Here is a 23,042-nt window from a genome sequence, read left to right as displayed (position 1 = left end):
AAATAATGCAACAGGAACCGATAATTAAAAGATGAAAAAGGCAGACAAAACTTCCAGCAGCTAACAAATTTCAAGCTTAGAAGAAAGAAACAGAGGGTCACAGATTAAAAGCTAGCTAGCTAGCTAGCTATATATATATATATATATATATATATATATATATATATATATATATATAAAACACGTCTTTTCCAATCATCTAAAGAGGTAGCTTAGTGAATCTCCACCAGCAGGGAGTTCTCCAATACTGATGCTGCCAATGAGAGGGACCAATCTCTTGCAGCTGCCCATTTGTTCTCACATATGGATGGCACCAAGATCTGGGAATCCAAGGGCTGTGTTCATGGCTAGCATGTCTTTATGAAGTAGCCACTTTCTGGAGAAACCTGGACCTGGGCAGTTTTAGTACTTTAAAGAGAAGGTCTCTCTCTGCCTCTCCCTTGGCAGATGAGTTGATGTTGAAAGAGTTTCTTGAAAGCAGAATACTTGAAAACCACCATGACGAGAGCAGTTTCATGTTGGGAGAAGCCACATTCAATTTCTGGGCCATCATTCTGTACTCAGGTGTTTTTGTTGCCAGTGCCGCTTTGGAAGTTCGACACCTTTGCTGCATCTAAGCCCTTCAAAGCAGCCACTCCTCTCTCTCCTTCCAGCGGGGTTATAAAGTAAGCCACACTCCTAATTGTGCCATTGCATATAGATGAGCTGGCAACCAGTTTAAGCTCACACATTGATTCATAAATGCCAAAGAAAGTCCCAAGCTGCTTGGCAGAGAATTCAAGAGCTAGTGGAACACAACAGCCTAGGAAGCCGCAGCTTTACAGGGGCTGAAGAAAAGATCAACAAAGAAAGGCTGGAACATCCCTCACCTTACTGTTTACCAAAGAAGGTAAGAGAAGCAATCATATGCTGAATTTCTGGTCGAAATTAGTCTCAGGTAACAGGGCAAGCCATTTCCAGGGGTACAGTTAATTGCATTTGCACTGTATATTCTACAGCAGCAACCTTATGCTCTCCAGATATTTTGGAGGACCAACGGGTCCAATTGTCAGAGGCAGCGAGCGTTGCAGTCCTAAGCACCTGAAAGGCTGGGGAAAGGCTGCTCTATAGTTTGACTGGCACCTTCCTGCAATGTTTAAAAGTCTTTTCTGATCAGGACCTGTCAAATGGAGAGATGGGTAGACAGCAGGGGAGGGTGCATGTGTAGCAGATCAAGTCTTGGGTTCAGATCTGCCTTTGAAGCCCTGTCAGCAGGCACAGATTGGAACCACAGCAGGAGGCAAAGGGTTAAAGTCCCCTTAGCCTCCATGCCAAGGACCCAATCCACGTTGCCCAGCCAAAATTACATCCACCTGCTTGCAGGGATGGCGCTGTAACAAGTTTGTCCCTCGGGGACATCTGTATCTGGTCCTTGTTCTCCTCCTCTCAATCCAAAGGCTCAGCGAGTGGGTTGAGGTCAAGCAGAGTGAAGAGGTCCTGTACTTCATGGTGTCTGATGGCTGAGATTCAATGTTGCTTCTCTGGTGCACAATTAACTCGGATGCAAAATCACATCTGCATGGAACATTCCTCAGATAACATTCCCACTCCTTCACAACTGCCCCTCCTCAACCCCCCTCTCTTTTTGTCCCCCACTGCCCCACAGAACATTTCCACCACCACTACACCAATGGGACACAACACACACACTCTCCACTGTCCTGAGAAAAACACACCTTATTTCCAATTTTATTTTATTCTTTGGTAGATTCCCAAAAAGAAACGCACACGCCAGTAAATAAATGTTAGAAACAGGCAAGATTAGATGCAGACACACAAAGCTTGCGCTCTGCTCTGCTTCCCCTTTCTTCCTGCCCAGGGCAGCCCTGCCCTCTGCCTGCCCCTCAGAGCTGGTGCGTCATGCGAGGCTCAATGGGGACAGCCTCTCCACTTCCTCAACTGCTCTCCAGCAGCCACTAAGAGCTGGCCAAGGGAGGAGGCTGGAAGCAGTGGCCATGGAGAGGCCATGGAGAGGCAACAGAATACCTCCTTGTAGCCATTGCTCAAGACAAGTGCTGGGTCATCTGCAGCAGCACTAGTGGGGGAAATTGGGACATTCCAGGATCACATCAGAAGCTGGGGTGGCTTTTGTAACTCAGGGCTGTCCCTGGAAAATAGGAAGTGTATGGAAAGCCAACTTGGAGGGTATGGAAAGCCAGCTCGGAGGGTATGGAAAGCCAACTCGGAGGGTATGAAAAGCCAACCTGAGTTGCAAGGTTCCTATGCTCAGATCAACCAAGATCACAACATGGTCTTCCTTGTAGGGGGAACTTAGTCGTTTGCACAGCTCCTTCTGTAGGGTCTTGTGTGTACCACACAGACTACCTGCTGATACTTCTGGACCTCACAGCCTTTGCAGGCAGGAGAGCAATGGCTGCGAAACTTTCCAAAAGCAGCTGCGTCAGTATTAAAATCAGGCCAAATGGCTGCATACAATCTGGGACACTGGAAAAGAACCTGTATCTCCCACCACCTCTAATTCCAGCAGATGTCACACAGGCAAGCTCAGACGGTGATCTCTTTTCTTCAAGGTCTTCAGGTCTGAGCTGCAGAGCTTTTGTAGTTTTGGAATGGGAAGTTAATTTGCTGCAATGGAAATCTCATGAGATTTATTAACATGAGAGGGTTTATAAAATAGGGCAGACATAGCTCTCTTCTGTTAAAAAAGAGAGTGCCCTCTGTAAGTCATTGGGCTACAGCTGCCATCATCCCTGACCACTGACTAGGGAGGGTATCATTTTGGCTGCTCCTGTTGTCCTGGGTCAAAGAACTGGTCCATGAATCCCAGTATTTCTCTGAGTAACAGTAATCCTTTGAGGTTTCAGGGAAGGGTCTATCCCAACCCTGCTATCCTGGTCCCCTTTTTACTAGACATGGCAGGAAGTTAACTTGGGGCTTCCTGAATGCAAAGTGTGTGCTCAGTCACCAAGCTGTGATGTGAAAAAAGGGAGCCGAGTGTTGCTTTTCCCAGAAAGCTGCAGTCAAAACCAGCTCTGCAATGATACCTACCTACATATAATTGCAAACACATATTCATAACATTCATACTTTTAGGTGTATTTCTTTAAATATGGAGTGTACATCTTTTTAAAAATGCTCCAAAGTATGCTTTAGTATGCAGCTTTAGGGACGCGGTTGGTGCTGTGGCCTAAACCACTGAGCCTTGGGCTTGCCAATCGGAAGGTTGGTGGTTCGAATCCCCGCAATGGGGTGAGCTCCCGTTGCTCGGTCCCTGCTCCTGCCAACCTAGAAGTTCGAAAGCACATCAAAGTGCAAGTAGATAAATAGGTACCGCTCAGGTGGGAAGGTAAACGGCGTTTTCGTGCACTGCTCTGGTTCACCAGAAGTGGCTTAGTAATGCTGGCCACATGACCCGGAAGCTGTACGCCGGCTCCCTTGGCCAATAAAGCGAGATGAGCGCTGCAACCCCAGAGTCGGCCATAATGGGCAGGGGCCCCTTTACCTTTACCTATGCTTTAGTAACTTTTTGGTGAACAACAGGGGCACCAACTATAGGTACATCAAGTGGCCGCACCCCCTCAATGTGGGGGTCAATGTCCCCCTGGTGAACAAAGTTATGATAGAAACTTGGACAACCTCATGGATATTGGGCTGCATCCAGACTGACCATGAGTGGAGTTGTATTCATGAGATGCTGCCATGGATGGAAGAGAGGAAGACAGTTTTCACCAGTTCCTCCTTCCCTCTCACTCCCTAGAAAAGGCCTCTAAAGCACAATGGGAAGTAGTTTGGGGAAGGTTATGCACCCCATTGTTTCAATTTTCTAATGGAGCATTTTAAGTTAATTGTACACAATCAACCCCCCCCCCTCCACCAATGGAATTTAGCCCAGGTCTTTCCAAACACTTTAGAGGGCAAAGGAGTTGTCAATGGAGAGACTGTCAATGGAGCTCTATGGGTAGATTTGACCGGATGCATTAAAATGGCAAACAAACAGCGAAGGCTCTTAGTGCATTGTGTGGCAAAGTTATTAATGGCTGTGTCTGCAATCACAAATGCAAAGTAGCTTTTTGCATCTCATTTGCTTACGCGCCTCTTCACATCAGCGACCCATGTAATGGGTCACTAAATCACTCAACGTAGCTTGAAAACGGGCAAAGTTTTGCAAATCAATTATACTTGGGGAAGAAATTAGAAATACAAAACAGGGTGTTGTTTTAATTCATGAAGCTAAAGAACAAGAATGAATGCAATATGTAGAGAAGTTTAAGACAAGCTTCCTTTCATAGAGTCCACCATGGTTTGCAAAGAGAACTTGGCTGATGTCCCTCAAGCTCTTCAGAAATACTTGGACTGAACTTGGACTGGAATGTACAGTATCAGATATTGCTGTCAGAGACACACCTTTCCTCCATTTCATCATAGCACAGAAGTGGATGGTTTAAACAATCCCACATTTATTTTGCACCTCTGTGATCACAAACCAACTCAGGGAACCAACTGGTATGACAGGGGGAATATCAAAATAAAAATAAAATAAATAAAAAATTGTCCAGCAGCATCTTATAAACCATCTAAGTTTGTTCTGGTATAAGCTTTCGTGTGCGTGCACACTTCTTCAGATTCTTCAGGGGAATATCACTTTGAGTTGGGGGTGGCGAGAGAAACAGCTATTGATTATTTATTTAAGCAGCACCATCACTATGCACAGTGTTCTACGTAGTGCAAGACTACAGTCCCTACCCCTCAGAGCTTACAATTCAAAATGCAACATAGAGGAAGCAACAGAGGAAGGGGAGTGAGAGGCAGCAAGTCAACAGGAATGCAGCCTGTGGTTGCCTGCCTCCATTGTGTGGGCTTAGGCCTTGTTACAGGCTGAGACACAGCAGGGCAGGGGATGTGGGAACTGGGCTTTGTGGAGCTTAAGTGTCTCCGAAAAGGTAGGTTTTGAGGAGAGATTTGAAGAGAGAGGGAATCCTGCCAGTGCTCTGAAAAGGATGGGAGGTTGTAGCAGTCCTCAGCCATTCCCTGGGAGTTCCCTGGGAAGGGAGGTTGATTATTAAACAGCTCTGGATAAACGTAGTTCTAGCTGGGGTGTAGGGACGTGGGTGGCGCTATGGGTTAAACCACAGAGCCTAGGACTTGCTGATCAGAAGGTTGGCGGTTCGAATCCCCATGAGAGGGTGAGCTCCCGTTGTTCGGTCCCAGCTCCTGCCAACTTAGCAGTTCGAAAGTACGTCAAAGTGCAAGTAGATAAATAGGTACCGCTCCAGCAGGAAGGTAAACGGCTTTTCCGTGCACTGCTCTGGTTTGCCAGAAGCAGCTTAGTCATGCTGGCCACATGACCCAGAAGCTGTACGCCGGCTCCCTCGGCCAATAAAGCGAGATGAGTGCCGCAACCCCAGAGTCAGTCACGACTGGACCTAATGGTCAGGGGTCCATTTACCTTTAGCTTTAGCTGGGGTGTAGAGGGTCTCCTATCAATTCTCACCACCCTTCACAAACTAAATTTCCTAGGATTCTTTAGGGGAAGCCACAACTGTTTAAAGTGGGATGATACTGCTTGAAATGTAGAGTGCAGGGGGGGGGGGGCAATGTTGTGGCACCATCCATTGTCAACACCCTCATGGCTTCTTTGCACGCCACCTTTCCGTAGTGAAAACAAATGTTCAAGGTGCCTTACAAGATGAAAACTTACATAATGACAGAAGTAGCCCTAAGCAATGGATGAAAAACATATCAAAATGTAGACAACAAAATTAAGCAATTCCCCACAAAACTCGCAATAAGATCCAAAAATATGCAGAACTTCCCCCCCCCCAAAAAAACCCCCTTGATATCAATGGCAGCAAAATTATCATCTCCAAAATTAAATCTTGGCCCTAACAGAAACCCCTGGACAATACCCTACCCTGCATTTCCCAGTCCTTTCCCTTAGCACATAAGGTCTGATCTCTTGTGGAAGCAGGTTTGGCATGCAAGAGACCACATCAGCATTAACTGTGCAACCTGAATTTTCCTGGATGTGATTGGATAGCGACTGCCTGGGAGTGCCCCAGGACATCACTTTTTCCTCCGAAAAGGTGCAGTTCCCACAAAGGCAGAGCAGCAGGTCATCTTTGCCAAGTAGGAGGAGATGCACGGAGAGCTTCAGTGACAAGTGCTTGGCTGACGAGCTCCCCATTTGCATGGCAGAATATAGACTCATGAATTTACATGGCCGATGGGTGGAAAAGTACAGGAACGTCAAGGAGAAAACTCGATGTTTCTTCCATTGCTCTGGTGGCTCCGAGATCTCTGCTTCTCTTCCAGAAGTCAGCTGGTGAGGAGTGAAGAAGAGAAAGCATCAGTTGCAGAGTCTGATATCGTAGCCACACAAGCATCAGGCTTCATGCAAGACCAATGCAATCGTGCTGGAATCCTGAAGTCAATTCAGATTGTTGGAAGCAATCCACAGTGGGGGCAGCAATTCTTGTGAATTCCAGTTCCACAGGAAGAGAGAGTTGCTCTTGTGCTCAGGTCCTGCTTGTCGGTTTCCTATAAAGGGAATGTGGTTGGCCATTGTGAGAACAGGGTGCTGGACTAGATGGGCCATTGGCCCAATCCAGCAGGCTTTCCTGATGTTCTTAGATATGAGCCGATGTCCTTTCCTGATGCATGAACAAGGCTTGAATCCTAAGATAATAAATGCCCCCTTTTGCACTATACAGTGGCACCTTGTTTCTCAAATTTAATCCACTCCAGAAGTCCATTCAACTTCTGAAATGTTCAAAAACCAAGGCGCAGCTTCCGATTGGCACAGGCGCCCTGGAAACAATAGCCAACAGCCACTTCAGATGTTTGGCTTCCGAAAACCGTTTGAAATCCAGAACACTTACCAGAATGTTTTCGTTGTTCGGGAGCTGACATGCTTGAGTACCAAAGCGTTCAAGAACCAAGTTTCCCCTGTACCTGTAAAGCAGCACTGCACTATTCTGAATGGTTGTGGCTTCCTTCAAGGAATCCTGGGAAGCCTGGTTTGTCAAGGGTGCTAAGAGTTGCTAGGAGATTGCTGTTCCCCCTTAAAGGTAAAGGTAAAGGTACCCCTGCCCGTACGGGCCAGTCTTGACAGACTCTGGGGTTGTGCGCCCATCTCACTTAAGAGGCCAGGGGCCAGCGCTGTCCGGAGACACTTCCGGGTCACGTGGCCAGCGTGACATCGCTGCTCTGGCGAGCCAGAGCCGCACACGGAAATGCCGTTTACCTTCCCGCTGGTAAGCGGCCCCTATTTATCTACTTGCACCCGGAGGTGCTTTCGAACTGCTAGGTTGGCAGGCGCTGGGACCGAGCAGCGGGAGCGCACCTCGGCACAGGGATTCGAACCGCCGACCTTTCGATCGGCAAGCCCTAGGCACTGAGGCTTTAACCCACAGCGCCACCTGCGTCCCCCTTACAGAGCTACAATTCCCAGTGTTTCCTAGAGAAAGGGATTGACAGTTAAACCACTCTGAGAATTTCTGGTCCAAGAGAGGACTAGGGAATCTGCTAACATCAAACTGCATTTTCAAGAATTCCTTGGAGGAAGCCACAGCTGTTTAATCTGGTATGGTGCTGCTTTAAATGTATATTGTGGATGAGGCCAACCTTAAGGAGCTTAGCTGAACGATCTTTCCCCACTCTGCAGCAACCTCTGAGTCTGTAAACCTAGAGCATCTCTGAAAGAGCCTCTCCCCAGGGCTGCCTCTGCAGGTAAATAGGTAAAGGGACCCCTGACCATTAGGTCCAGTCGTGACCAACTCTGGGGTTGCGGTGCTCATCTCGCTTTATTGGCCGAGGGAGCCGGCGTACAGCTTCCGGGTCATGTGGCCAGCATGACTAAGCCGCTTCTGGTGATCCAGAGCACCGCACGAAAACGTCATTTACCTTCCCGCCGGAGCAGTACCTATTAATCTACTTGCACTCTGACGTGCTTTCGAACTGCTAGGTTGGCAGGAGCAAGGACCGAGCAACGGGAGCTCACCCCGTTACGGGGATTCGAACCGCCAACCTTCTGATCGGCAAGTCCTAGGCTCTGTGGTTTAACCCACAGCACCACCCGTGTCCCTTTTGCCTCTGCAGGTGGGAACAGCTAATTGCCACATTTTGTGACCAGGCTTGTCGTGCCAATAATGGCTCTTGCGCCCCTGATTCTGAACTGTGAAAATTGGCTGATTGGCATCAGCAGTGGCAGTCCAGCTCCATACCGACAAGGCAGGAGCTGGAGCAAATGTTCACCCCAGCAGTTAGATAACAGTGGCTACAGCTCCTGTCGTCAAGGAATGGTGCCCAGCTCCAATGGCAAACTGACACCAGCTTCCCACCCCATGGCTCCAGCCTCGGTGAGGGAGCCTGTTGTGGGGTGGGGGTGGGGTTGCTGGTTGCGTCCCCTAAAGAAAATGTGCCCGGAGTCACAGCCCCCAGCCCCCCCTGGCATGTTACATCACTGGGAGCATGACACCCTCTCCGCTCCTGATTTTATTTATTTAACAGAATTGATATAGTGCTTAATGAAAAAGGTAAACCTGAGCAGGTTGATTCAAATGGTATGCAAAATTAATTGAAAAGAGCAGCAAAACATATTTTGAAAATAGTAGCCATGATGAAAATGACTGAACGATATATATGAAATTGTTGTTGTTGATTCTTCTTAGTCGTGTTCAACTCTCTGTGACCCCATGAACCAGAGCATGCCTCGGAAACTCTCACTTTCTTCTCAAAGCTTCTCCTTTTTTTCTTGGCAAAATACTGGAGTGGACAGTCAGTTCCTTCTCCAGGTGGATCACATTTAGTCTAAACTCTTGGCTATGACCTGTCTGTCTTGGGTGGCCCTGCAAGGCATAGCTCAAAGCTTCTTGGAGTCATTCAAGCCCCTTTGCCATGACAAGGCAGTGATCCATGAAGGGGATATATGAAATAAACTGATTTTTTAGAGGATAAATGCATGTAATACTTAACATGTATGGATAAAACGTAAAGGTAAAGGGACCCCTGACCATTAGGTCCAGTCGTGACCGACTCTGGGGTTGCGTGCTCCTCTTGCTCTATAGGCCGAGGGAGCCGGCGTTTGTCCGCAGACAGCTTCTGGGTCATGTGGCCAGCATGACTAAGCCACTTCTGGCGAACCAGAGCAGCACACAGAAACACCGTTTACCTTCCCGCTGGAGCGGTACCTATTTATCTACTTGCAATTTGTGCTTTTGAACTGCTAGGTTAGCAGGAGCTGAGACTGAACAACGGGCGCTCACCCCGTTGCGGGGATTTGAACTGCCAACCTTCTGATCAGCAAGTCCTAGGCTCTGTGGTTTAACCCACAGCGCCACCCGCGTCCCAGCATGGATGGATAGGCTTGCCTAAATAAAAAGGTTTTCTGTTGGCATTGGAAGCAATACAACAGAGGCATGTGCCTAATATCAATAGGCAGTGAGTTCCAGAGAATAGGGGCTGACCATAGAAAAGACTGATTTCTCTCAAGTTTGGAGCGAATGATATTTGGCACTTTTAAGGCCAAAGCTGCTGAGTGTGCATGTAAGGGATAAGGTGATCCTTTGGGCAAACTGATCCCAAGCTGCTGATCCCAAGAGGAAGAGCGAAGAGGGTGCAATATTGCCCACCACTGTCTTGTTGAGGGGTGGGAATTGCCTGCGGGGGGGGGGGGGGGGCATTTGACTTCTCTGCTATAGCCTATGCATCATAAAGAAGTCTTGAACCTGTTACCCTGGTAGAGCTGCTGCCCTCTTGTGAATCATCCGTTTCTGCTTCTGGTACAGTTGGCTTTGAGGAGAGCGTGTTTGGTTCTATGGAAATAATAGTTAATAGTTCACTCTAAGATTCTATGGGGGTGATGTGGGGGAGCGAGGCAAGCGGTGGCGAGAGGCAGGAGAGTAACAATGGCTCACATGATCCCAGATCCATTGAGTCATTTCCAGGCTTTAATCATTAACACCTCGGGCTGTGGCTGGAACACAGCGACCTCTGTCTCCTCTCCTGTGGGTCATGAATCAGGTGGTGCAACTTGCTGTTCATGAAAGGAGGCAACATTATGAGATTTCGGCTTCTGCCTAACAACAACAACAACAACAACAACAACAACAACAACAATTTATTATTTATACCCCATCCATCTCAATGGGTTGCCCCAAGCACTAAGGGCAGCTTTCAACACACATAGAAACATAGTATAACATCAAATATTAAAAAACTTCATATACAAAGCTGCCTCCAGATGCCTTCCAAAAGTTGTACAGTGGTACCTCAGGTTACATACGCTTCAGGTTACATACGCTTCAGGTTTCAGACCCCACTAACCCAGAAATCGTGCTTCAGGTTAAGAACTTTGCTTCAGGATGAGAACAGAAATCGTGCTCCGGCAGCGCGGCGGCAGCAGGAGGCCCCATTAGCTAAGGTGGTGCTTCAGGTTAAGAACAGTTTCAGGTTAAGAATGGACCTCCGGAACGAATTAAGTACTTAACCCGAGGTACCACTGTATGCCTGCCAACCTAGCAGTTCGAAAGCACCCCCGGGTGCAAGTAGATAAATAGGGACCGCTTACCAGCGGGAAGGTAAATGGCGTTCCGTGTGCTGTGCTGGCTCGCCAGATGCAGCTTGTCACACTGGCCACGTGACCCGGAAGTATCTGCGGACAGCGCTGGCTCCCGGCCTCTAGAGTGAGATGAGCGCACAACCCTAGAGTCTGGCAAGACTGGCCCGTACGGGCAGGGGTACCTTTACCTTTACCTTTACCACTGTATACCGAGCTCAGAGATGATGGGAGTTATAGTCCAACAAGATCTGGGGACCCACAGGTTGAGAACCGCTGCGTAGTTATTTATCTCCTTGACGTCTGATGGGAGCGTGTTCCACAGGGAGGGTGCCACTGCCAAGAAGGCCTTCTGCCTAGTTCCCTGTAGCTTCACTTCTCGCATTGAGGGAATCACCCGAAGGCCCTCAGTGCTCCATCTCAGTGTCTGGGCTGAACAGTGGGAGTGGAGATGTTCCTTCAGGTCTATAAGGCCAAGGCCATTTAGGGCACCAACACTTTGAATTCTGCTTGGAAACATACTGGGAGCCAGAACTGAGTAGTAGTAGTAGCAGTTAACAACAACAATTATATCCCACCGTTTTCTCCAAGGAGCTCAAGGTGACATATATGGTTCCCCCAATCTTCAAATCTCTCTCAAAAACCTGGTTAAGCTGAGAGTAAGCGACTGGCTCAAGGTCCCCTTTAACCCAATCAGCATCCATACATGGAACAGGTAGGCCTGTCATTCCACCTCTGAGTCAGCCAAACAAGAGATGCCCCCTTACACAAAGTCAGACCAGTGACTCACCTTGCTCAGTGTTGCCTGCACTGACTGGCAGCAGCTCTCCAGGGTTTCAGGCAGGGGTCATTCCCAGCCCTCCCTCAAGATGCTAGAGATGGACCGCATGGGACCTTCTGCAGGCAAGTCAGGTGGGGCTTGGGAGAGACCTCTGCCTGTAGAGCCACTGCTGCCAGTCAGTGTAGACAATACTGAGTTTGATGGAGCTATGGTCTGACTCACTATAAAGCAGTTTCCTGTGTTCCTGTTCTGAAACAGGAGGGGGTGCAGTGGTGCAAAAACCAAGGGAGACAGGAGGAAAGGCAACAGAGGAAAGGAGGTGCTGGTATTTGAAGCCATGTACACATGACATGGTGCTGTGGGTTAAACTACAGAGCCTAGGACTTGCCGATCAGAAGGTTGGCAGTTTGAATCCCCACGATGGGGTGAGCTCCCGTTGTTTGGTCCCAGCTCCTGCCAACCTAGCAGGTCAAAAGCACAAAGTGCAAGTAGATAAATAGGTACTGCTCCAGTGGGAAGGTAAACAGTGTTTCCATGCGCTGCTCTGGTTCGCCAGAAGCAGCTTAATCATGCTGGCCACATGACCCAGAAGCTGTATGCCGGCTCCCTTGGCCAATAAAGCGAGATGAGTGCTGCAACCCCAGAGTTGGTGACGACTGGACCTAATGGTCAGGGGTCCCTTTACCTTTACCTTTACACAAGACATGAGCCACAGTCCACAGCTATTCTGCACTTTCTTGAGCAATACAGCTGTTTGGTGCATTTCCCTCAAACCAGCTTCCATCCAATTTGAAAACATAAGTCGTGGTTCAACTGTGGTGTATCCGTTTCAGGCAGCCATTGCAGCTGCCCAGATGATGGCTTCATCGGATAGGAGTTCAGGGAGGTTGCAAGCACTGAGGAACCAAACAGGTAACATGCACCGAATGAAGGCATTCCTAACCCCTCTTTGAAGTGCAGAGCAATGTACAAATGTGATTTGAAATACGGAAGAGGGGAAACAACCATACCACGTTGCAAACCGCTAATGTGTCCATAGCTAAAGCCTTAGATTAGGGCATCCACAGTGCACCCCCGGTTCACGAGACCCATTTAGTTATTCATTACATCCTTGCTAATCTCCTCGAACAACTACATATTTCTGGCAGCCGACAGTGACAGTGAAATTAATTACCTAAATTGCTAGACTTGTGGGTGTGCGCATCTGTGTGACTGGGAGGTGGTGGAAACTTGGAAGTCCCAGACTTCCAAGAGCTGACAAGAGAGAGACAGAGAGATGGAGAGAAAAAGAGAGGCTGAGCATTTGAGGCCTTGCATTTATACTCTCTAGCAGGGACGCAGGTGGCGCTGTGGGTTAAAGCCTCAGCGCCTAGGACTTGCCGATCGAAAGGTCGGCGGTTCGAATCCCTGCGGCGGGGTGCGCTCCCGCTGCTCGGTCCCAGCGCCTGCCAACCTAGCAGTTCGAAAGCACCTCCGGGTGCAAGTAGATAAATAGGGACCGCTTACCAGCGGGAAGGTAAACGGCGTTTCCGTGTGCGGCTCTGGCTCGCCAGAGCAGCGATGTCACGCTGGCCACGTGACCCAGAAGTGTCTCCAGACAGCGCTGGCCCCTGGCCTCTTAAGTGAGATGGGCGCACAACCCCAGAGTCTGTCAAGACTGGCCCGTACGGGCAGGGGTACCTTTACCTTTACCTTTACTATTTATACTCTCTAATAAAGAGAGCATGTCCTTATTCAGGCAGCACATAGCTGAAGTACAGTGGTACCTCTGGCTAAGAACTTAATTCGTTCTGGAGTTTTGTTCTTAACCTGAAACTGTTCTTAACCTGAGGTACCACTTTAGCTAATGGGGCCTCCCGCTGCCGCCATGCCACCGGAGCACAATTTCTGTTCTCATCCTGAGGCAAAGTTCTTAACCTGAGGTACTATTTCTGGGTTAGCAGAGTCTGTAACCTGAAGCTTCTGTAACCTGAAGCATCTATAACCCAAGGTACCACTGTATAGAACTTGTTCCCACAAGAACCAGGGATGTGGATGGTTTTCTCAGAGGATTAGGCAAATTCATGGAGGAGGAGAACATCGAAAGCTCTTGGGCTCGGATTCTGCTGATGGGTTTCCCATCTGGATGGCCACTGTGAGAACAGGATGCTGGACTAGATGGGCCATTGGTCTGATCCAGCAGGCCCTTCTGATGTTCTTTACATTCATGTATTTATTTTTTACCTTTCCCCCAAGGAGCTCAAGGCCAGGCCTATGGCAACTCACTGCCACCCATTTTCTGCCACCCAGAATCCTGAGAGGAAGGTCAGGATTTGAAGAGGGAGCAGAAAAGAGAGAGTAACTGGTTCAGCATCACCCTTTTTGAGGGGAGGGGGGAAGGTGTCTCTCAGAAGCTTGAATCCACTTGACTGCTTGCTGTTTATGACATCACAACTTCAAGTCAATAGCCGTTATTACAGGAGTGAGAGATACGATGTATTTCTGGCCATAAAGAAAAGCTGCAATTGGTATGCATGCTTCCATCCCGAAAAGTAAAAGGAGAAAAATAGACAAGTGTTGTTTATGTGCATGAAGGGAAGGGAACTCCTTTAAAAGCCAGAAAGTAAAATGAAACAAGATAAATGTTTGCAAGAAAGATTAAAGAGAGTGAATAGGAACAGATTGTGTGTTCAGGGAACATTAACACTATGGAGGTAAAGAAGAAGAAGAGGGGGGGGGTTAGATTTGTTCCAGGGATGGAGCTATTAAATGACAATTTAGAAATGATGAGTAGATGTTTTACATCTCTAGGGAGTTTACTGATGAGAAACTGCACCAGAAAGCCAAGGGAAGCTTGTTCTCTGCATTAAAAATGGCAGACCCAGTACATTTTCTACTCTGAATCTTTCTATACTTTTAGACTGTGGATGAATCCTAGTTCACCTCTGGGAGATGCTTGCCTCATTGCTTCATTAGGAATTTTGGGTATGCCTCCTGGGATGACAGTTATTCATGCAGAGATACAACACACAGCCCCTTTTAACAGGGGAGGCCTCTCAAGTGCAGATAGCAGAGACTTTTTAGCTGTGGCTCCTCCGGAATGCTTACCCCAGGGAGAAGGACCCTGGCTGCTATCCTTTTTCCCCCGACTAAAATGTTTTTGTTTCCCCCAGGTTTTTAAGAATTGTTTATAATGTCAGTGCTCTTAAATATGGGGGCGACTCTAATATTTTTATGGGTACCTGAGTTGTAGTCCAAAACATCTGGGGGACTGGGAAAGATCAATGACCTGACTTGATCTTAAGATGTATCCCAACACTCCTAATCATTCTATTTATTGTGGCAAATCAGGAGATCTCACAGCAAACTGGCAGGCTCTGGCAAACAGTTTGGGAATTAGCAATCTAACTTACTACAAGTATGGAATAAGCACCTTTGTCATTAGAAGTGTTCAGGAATGAGTGGTGCTTCTGCAGACACCTCATATTCCTTCCATCAGATCAGACGCCACATTCCCTCCGCTTAAAATCAACCCAGAATTCTCTTGCAAGGGCAGCAACGTTGGATGTTCTCCCTGCCCAAGCAATTAATACACCTTGGTAAATTAGAGAAGACAAGCTCTGGTTACTCTGCAGATTTCAGCTGAACTCTCCTTAGGAGCCTTCTGCATTATACAACGTGTGTTACGTAAGCTTTGTTTCAAGAGGGGACCACGATCTCTAATCGCACCGAGCTTATACCAGAATGCTGACCACAAGATGGTTTTGGGTTCCTCTTGAATCTTAGCAAACACCTTTCATGACCACCCTGCGTTATACAACGTGCATGCTTTATTTTGAGAAGAAAGGCTGAGAACAATGCTCACCCACCCGGCATATGCTGGAGTGTTAAACCCAGTCAGGGACTTATTCTGACAACTGATAGGCGCCTAGCAAGAGAGAAGCTGGATTTAGAGAAGGGAGGTCTGGATTTGGCATTGCGCATTATTTGCCGTGTTTGTAATTTCACACTTCCTCAAAGCTCCCCTGCATTAAAACACACACACACACACACACACACACACACACACACACAACTCCCTGCAAGTTTAAACTTGCACAGCAGGGACTGGGTGAGGTTAGAGACTCTAGTTGTGCCAAGCACACTCCTGTTGGTTGGGCACCCGCTGCATAGCCAGTGCTGGGTTTTAAAGCCATGTTCACACATTACATGATCCCCAATGCAGGTGTATCTCGTGCTTTGCTATAAGAAGCTCCTGCTTTGTTCCTCAAACCAGCTTTGTCTCTAGCCAATGTGTGAACACCTTTGCAGAGGGGAGAGACAAAATCGCCTGTCCATGTCCCCAATGGAAATCAATTGAAGCCTAATTGTACAATGGTACCTCTGGTTACGAACTTAATTCGTTCTGGAGGTCTGTTCTTAACCTGAAACCGTTCTTAAGCTGAGGTACCACTTTAGCTAATGGGGCCTCCCGCTGCCACCGTGCCACCAGCGCACAATTTCTGTTCTCATCCTGAGGTGAAGTTCTTAACCCGAGGTACTACTTTTGGGTTAGTGGAGTCTGTAACCCGAAGTGTTTGTAACCCGAGGTGTTTGTAACCCGAGGCACCACTGTATAGCAGTTGTGGCAGGAGAAACAAACTTCACTGCAGAAGAGGGGAATGTGAACACCCCTCCACTCTTGCGCTCTCTGGAGAGCTAGTTTTGAATTGCATGGACTTTTAAATTGGAGAAGCAGTAAAAAAAAAAAAAGGCAATAATAATAGTTGCAGTAACCGTTACCATCTATCTCGGAAAGGAGCCCAGAGTGGCAAACAGTGAAGCAGCAAAAGTGTACCATTTAAAAATAAAAGTTTAAGAGCTTCTAAAACATTTAAGAACAACCCCAAAATGGTCCACCCCAATTCAGCATCATGTTCTGCTGCAGGTAAAGGTTAGCTGTGATTCCTGCATTGCACAGGAGTAGCAGAAGTTTCATGCACCAACAATGATGACGATTAACTACTGAATTTGTGTAATAGGGATGCGCAAAGAGCCAATACAATTGCATGGGTTGTTCAGCTGTTTACAATTTTGAAAGCCCAAACTCACCCTGGGCACCCACAAGTCCTTGGCTGGGCCTCCTTTCGGTCCCAGCCTATGAACAGATGGCAGCCTTCTGGCATATACAACTGTGCATTTGGCAACTCAAACATTTCCCAACTGCAACACCCCTAGAATTGCAATACAGAAACAGTATGTTATAGGAGGGGGGTTGTTGTAAAGAAAGACTCCAAATAAGGGGCTCACAAGTTTTGAGACTTAACCCCCTCACCCCCTCCAAAAAAAAAAAAAAAAATAAAGCACGAGGAGAAATGAAAAGTCAGATGTTGGAAAAGTACCAAGAATGCTCCATTGCACAGGGATGTTTTCTTAGTGCTCCAGGCTGTGTTTTGAACATGAACATGCTAAGTAAGGGCCAGCATACAAAATGTTTGAACTGTAAAATAACCTTGCTCCTCTTCCTGTGACCACACACTTGCTTAAAGTTTAACTGGACTCCCTCTCCACCCTCACCCCCACCCTCGAGCAGGGGTGGAAGGTCGGAACAAAAATGGCCACAAGGCCTTTGAGAGCTGAATGGGAACATCGAAATCTGCATATCTCGGAAATGAGTACATTAATACTCCTGCGTGCTCCCAAATAATACATTCTGTCAGTCGCATGATCCAAATTCCAGAGGGGTGGCCATGTTTTTATCCTGCAGCCAAAGGTGTGCTAGGCTCTTGTACCACCTTGAAGACTAATGCATTTTCTCTGGCAGAATCTTCCTTGCTGCAGAGCCCTGCTGGGTCACAATAAATCAACAGGTCCAATAAATCAATAGGTTCACTTGTTGATTGAATGAAGAGAAAGGATTTTGCACACACGCTCTGTGTGCCTTACCTGTGCCAGGATGTCTTGCTTGCCTAGGCAGAAGGCTGAGAAGATGGAGATTACTCAGGTGATTAGCCAAACCTTCCCCAACCTAGCATCATCCAGCTATTTTGAACTATAACTACAACTCCCATCACGCTGGTTTGGGCTGATGGGAGTTGTAGTCTAGAGCATTGGGCAAACATCCCATTGGAGAATGCTGGCGTACCCAATGAAAGGGACACTGCTTTATTATGATTTATTATGTTTCTATACTGCCCATCACCTAAGTTTTCTGGGTGGTTAAAAAAAATTATTTAAAAAAATATAATACAACCTCTCAAAATGAAAAAGCCACACATCAAGAATAACCAACTACATAGAATACAAATCAGCATTAGCAACAATCCAAGGCCAACACAAACTTACCCAAAGAGTGAGTTAAAAGGCCTGTAAGAATATAAAGGTCTTCACCGTACTAAAAGTCCATAATGCAACTGTTATAAGAAAAAACTGCTTTGTTTCCCTTATGGGGTATTCCAGAGCCCATATAGAGTCCTTGAGGGTTCCCTATCGGTAGGAGGAAATAACAGAGGCCAGCCAGAGTATATTTGAGAAACAAAGTGGATAGAAAGCCTGATCTTTATTAAAGGAAAATAAACTGTTGCAACGGGGTCCCCACTCACCACACGCAGGAGGGAGGAGCAACCTGAAGAATGGTGCACAAGCCCTTATAGAGACTCTTGAAATTGCTCACCCTGTAGCCCAAGACCCACCCTCCCCCATCCCCCCAAAAATCATACATACATCACAGAAGGAGGCGGTCAACAGCAGAAAACCTGTCTGCCAGGATACCTGATAATGGTCACTGATTGCATTACCTGGGAATCCTGGGCATTCTTTCGTGATGGTTAATACTCAGTTCCTGAATCCGTGCCACAGGCTCACCCTATTCATACACAAATACGCCCTTAAGACAGGATTTGCAAGCAAAAATACAATGGGAAAATTTCCCCTTTTGCCTCACTTACTTCCGAGGAATATTTGAGGTCACTGGAAGAGTCAAAATGGCTTCAGGATTGCTCTCCCATACTATTTCAGACACATGGTTCATATATTTAGATAGGTGTGTATTTATGAATATTTATTCTATATTTGAGACCTTAAATTCTTATAACGTAATCACCAGGCAAGCCTCACTGGTGCTTGGCGTTCTACAAATTCCTCTTTCTTTCCACATTACATTAAGATCCACTTGGGCCTGTGGTTGCAAAGTTTGAAAACAGCCACCGAAAAAAGCACATCCATGTTGGTGGGTGGGAGTTGCGGTGGAGGAATGGGTGAAGGGTTTAAGTTTTTGCTGTGAAGTGTCACCTTGATTGGGACGTGGGTGGCGCTGTGGGTTAAACCACAGAGCCTAGGACTTGCCAATCAGAAGGTTGGCGGTTCGAATCCCCATGATGGGGTGAGCTCCCGTTGCTCGGTTCCAGCTCCTGCCAACCTAGCAGTTCGAAAGCACGTCAAAGTGCAAGTAGATAAATAGGTACCTCTCCGGCGGGAAGGTAAACGGCGTTTCCGTGTGCTGCTCTGGTTCGCCAGAAGCGGCTTAGTCATGCTGGCCACATGCCCGGAAGCTGTACGCCGGCTCCCTCGGCCAATAGAGCGAGATGAGCGCCGCAACCCCAGAGTTGGCCAGGGGTCCCTTTACTTTACCTGTCACCTTGATGCAGCAGTAAGTTAAATCCTGAGGCTCTTCTGCAAAATACTCACCTAGAAGACTAGCAGGCAGCATCAAAATCATGATGGCATCCCCGAGCTCTGATTCACGCATGCACATTTGTCACTCAGATCACTCATCAGTACTAAGCAATGAATTGCAAGCATGCGGGAGACATGACTGATACATTTATAAAACAGACCGCAGAATTTCCATTATTGCTACTCGCACTGCAAGCACCATCCGGCACAGTTAATTCATGCATTTGCAGCTGCCTTCATCAAATGTACACAACAATAACCAAGCAAAAAGTACTTTCCAAACCATGTGTCCCTGGGAACCACCTTGCTGTTGTATGACCTTGCTGTGACTTTTGGCCCTGCATGAGAGTGAAGGATAGAAGTGCCTACTTAGCTGCTCTACAGGAGAGCCACGAAGCAGAACAGACGCAAATTTCCATGCCTACCTTAGCTAACTACCACTATGGAACGCTCCCTTGGGCTATTACACATTTGTTTATTCACCAGTCCATTGAAATCCTTTGCAAATGGTCCATCCAATTCCTTGTTTGGTTGTTGTTGGTTTTTTTAAAAAAGCTCCTTGCAGTCCTAATGTTTATTCCATGTTCCTCTTTTTAAATTACTTATCCAGAGTGGCTGGTGGAGATGCTTAAATATTTCCAGAAGCATTTCACCCATCTCTTGGTGGAACACAAAAGACGAAGGTCCAGACTGGTATCGAAAGATGGAAGATGCAACATAGAGTTTGGGAATGTAGAAGAACAATCAAGATTTGTTTTCTTGGTTGACATCTGGACCACCGTCTTGGACCTCAGGTGGAGATATAAGATGACCATCTTCATCTCAGCCTTCTTAGGTAGCTGGTTCTTGTTTGGCCTTCTCTGGTACGTGGTGGCCTACATACACCAGGATCTGCCAGAGTTCAGCCCTTCGATAAATCACACTCCATGTGTTGACAACATAAATGGTTTGACGTCTGCTTTCCTCTTCTCCCTGGAGACTCAGGTCACCATTGGCTATGGTTTCAGGTGTGTTACGGAACAGTGTGCCACTGCCATTTTCCTGCTGATCATTCAGTCTATCCTAGGGGTTATCATCAACTCGTTCATGTGCGGGGCTATCTTGGCCAAGATCTCTAGGCCCAAAAAGAGGGCAAAAACCATCACCTTCAGCAAGAACGCCGTCATCAGCAAGCGTGGCGGAAAGCTATGTCTCCTCATCCGGGTGGCCAACCTTCGGAAAAGCCTTTTGATTGGGAGCCACATCTATGGCAAGCTCTTGAAAACCACCATCACACCTGAAGGGGAGACCATCATCTTGGACCAAGTCAACATAGACTTCGTAGTTGATGCCGGAAACGAGAATCTCTTCTTCATCTCCCCCTTGACCATCTACCACATCATTGACAAGCACAGCCCCTTCTTTCACATGACGGCGGACACCATCCTTCAACATGACTTTGAGCTGGTGGTGTTTCTAGATGGGACGGTGGAATCCACCAGTGCCACCTGCCAGGTGCGGACCTCTTACATCGCCGAGGAGGTGCTGTGGGGCTATCGCTTTGCTCCCATGGTCTCCAAGACCAAAGAAGGGAAGTACAGGGTGGACTTCCATAACTTTGGCAAACCTGTGGAGGTGGAGACCCCTCACTGCGCCTTCTGCCTTTACAACGAGAAAGATGCCAGAGCCAAAGCAAAGATGGGCTATGACAACCTCGGCTTCCAATTTCAAGGAGTCGGGGAAACCAATGACACAAAAATGTAATCTTCAATCGGATGAGATGGGAATGCTGACTTCTTGATAGAAACTAGGATATTGCGCCAAAGAAGCCTAAGAATATTCTGAGTACAGAAGGGAAAAGGGACTGGGTTATTTGGATACCGAGTGAGACTTTACCAGGGCAGGGTACACAGCAGCAAATCCCTGGGTGCTGCTAACTTCCTATTGTTTATAGTCACAGAACAATCCGTATATTTTTATATATTTGTGAGACTTTTATGTAAATTGATAAATTGATATGTCCAATAAAATTTTCATTCAGATTTTTGGAATAATAGAATTGTATATTGTGAACCACCTTAAGACCTGTGAGGATAGGGTGGTATGCAAGTAGTAGTAGTAGTAGTAGCATCAGTAGCAGTAGCAGTAGTAGTAATAATAATAATAGAAGAGCTGGAAGCGACCCAAAGCATCATCTAGTCTAACTCTCTGCAATACACTTTTGGGAACTTTTGGGTGGGCTTATACACAGGAATCTGCCTGTGTCAGGAGTCAGGCCATTGGTCCATCTACCTTAACCTTGTCTCTACTACAGGGACGTCTTACCCATAGAGGCTAGTGGTGCAGGGCACCAGGGTGCCAAGTTCTGGAGGGTGCCAGGGAAGAGGCGGAGGCTGGACGCGGCGCCTCCCGGCATCAGCTTGCCACCCTTGCCCGCCTCCACCATGCCGTGCCGAAGCAGCGCTGCGCCCGGAGCCTCTGTCTGCTGTGGTCACCGCAGCACAAATTGGCCAGCTGAGCTGGGAGGCGCCACGTCCAGCCTCCGCCTCTTCCCCGCCAGAGAAGCTGCCCTCCAGCTGCTGCCCGCCTCCTCCAGCCCTGCCGGCAGCACCGTCCTCCCTAAAAAAAGGTGGACAACTCTGGGAAACGGGGCGGGGGGCACCGGAGGGTGCTTTGCACCACAGCACCGGATATGCTTAAGACGGCACTGCTACACTAGTAGTCTTTCCGACTACAGATGGACTGTGTCCATTGACTGTGTCCATCAACAACCACAGCTCCTATCCTTCCTCAGCACTGGCCAGGCTGGTTTGGGCTGATGGAAGTTGCCCAACAACATGCAGCATGTCCCAGGTTGGGACAGGCTGAGCTACCCTGACTGGAAATGGTTCTTCAGGCTTTCAGGCATGAGCCCTTCTCAACCCTACATGGAAATGACTCAGGGATGGAATCTGAGACCTTTTGCAGACAAAGCATACATTCCACTATTGAACTATATTGGTTCTTCCCCATCCCTCCAATCTACATATGGGCAGGAACCCACCTTCAGTGTTTCACACGCAAGCAAGACTCCTTTCCCACTCAATAAGCACCAGCTTGAAGTTGCATGATATTCAGATTGTTGATGAGACTCAAAGAAGGGGAGAGTCATTTTGTTATTCACTTAAACTTGCCTGGAATGCCTGGGATATATATGGGGGAGTTGGGTATTATTACTATTACTGTTACTATTATACTGCCCTATACCTGGAGGTCTCAGGGAGGTTCACAGAATAAAATCAAGATATAAAACCACAAAATACATAATAAAAATAAAAGCAACAACCCAATAGCCCCACCCCCTTCACAAAAAAAATACATTTTAAAACGGCATAGGATGTAAATCAGATCAACCAAAGGCCTGGTTAAAAAAGACTGTTTTTGCCTGGTGCCTAAAGGTGTATAATGAAGGTGCCAGGCGAACTTCCCGGGGGAGAGCATTCCACAGACAGGGAGTCACTGCAGAGAAGGCCCCTTCTCATGTTGCCACCCTCTGGACCTCCCGAGGAGGAGGCACACAATGAAGGGCCTCAGAAGATGATCTCAGGGTCCGGGTAGGTTCATATGGAAATAGGTGGTCCTTGAGGTATTGTGGTCCTGAGCCGTTTAAGGCTTTATAGATCAAAACCAGCACTTTGAATTGGGCCTGGAAACTAATTGGTGGCAGGGGGTTCAACTAGATGACCCTTGGGGTCCCTTCTAAGTCTACAATTCTATGGTTCAAGCAGACCTCATCCCTAAACCCATACAGATTTTGGTTCTCGAGGATTCTGTTAGGATACAGAACACTGAGCAGCTGTATTCAAAAAATGTGTAGGGAAAGGGCAGGGATGCAAATAGCCAAAATGTATCTCAGGAAGGTGAGAGGTGTTGTGCTGCAATCCGGTACAAAAAATTTTGCGTATGCAATCTGTGCCGCGTGAAAGAAACCGGAAAGGCTGCCCTGACTTAGCTCCTGTGGGTGTTTACCGTGACCGATAAGATTAGTAAATACAAATAAACCCTTTGAAAATAGGAAGAGGGAAGGAAGCCTCCCTTAATCGCATTTCCATTCCC

At 47.4% G+C, this 23,042-nt stretch overlaps 1 protein-coding gene across 1 annotated transcript; it reads left to right on the top strand.

Annotated features, from left to right (window-relative positions):
• The first annotated feature begins 831 nt into the window (after positions 1–831).
• On the top strand, positions 832–20,869 carry KCNJ1 (potassium inwardly rectifying channel subfamily J member 1). The gene is made up of 2 exons (XM_079954574.1): positions 832–889; positions 19,579–20,869. Exon 2 carries the CDS (start codon positions 19,593–19,595, stop codon positions 20,709–20,711), a length of 1,119 nt encoding a protein of 372 aa, XP_079810700.1. The 5' UTR covers positions 832–889; positions 19,579–19,592; the 3' UTR covers positions 20,712–20,869.
• Positions 20,870–23,042: the final 2,173 nt, after the last annotated feature.

Source organism: Podarcis cretensis (assembly GCF_951804945.1).
Source record: "Podarcis cretensis genome assembly, chromosome: 15".
Taxonomy (NCBI): domain Eukaryota; kingdom Metazoa; phylum Chordata; class Lepidosauria; order Squamata; family Lacertidae; genus Podarcis; species Podarcis cretensis.
Note: the sequence above shows the minus strand (reverse complement) of the source record. Positions and strands in the feature narration are given on the sequence as shown.

Bases quoted from the DNA above. Each gene is read 5' to 3' on its own strand.
- KCNJ1 (XM_079954574.1), top strand. From the start codon at position 19,593: ATGCTTAAATATTTCCAGAAGCATTTCACCCATCTCTTGGTGGAACAC.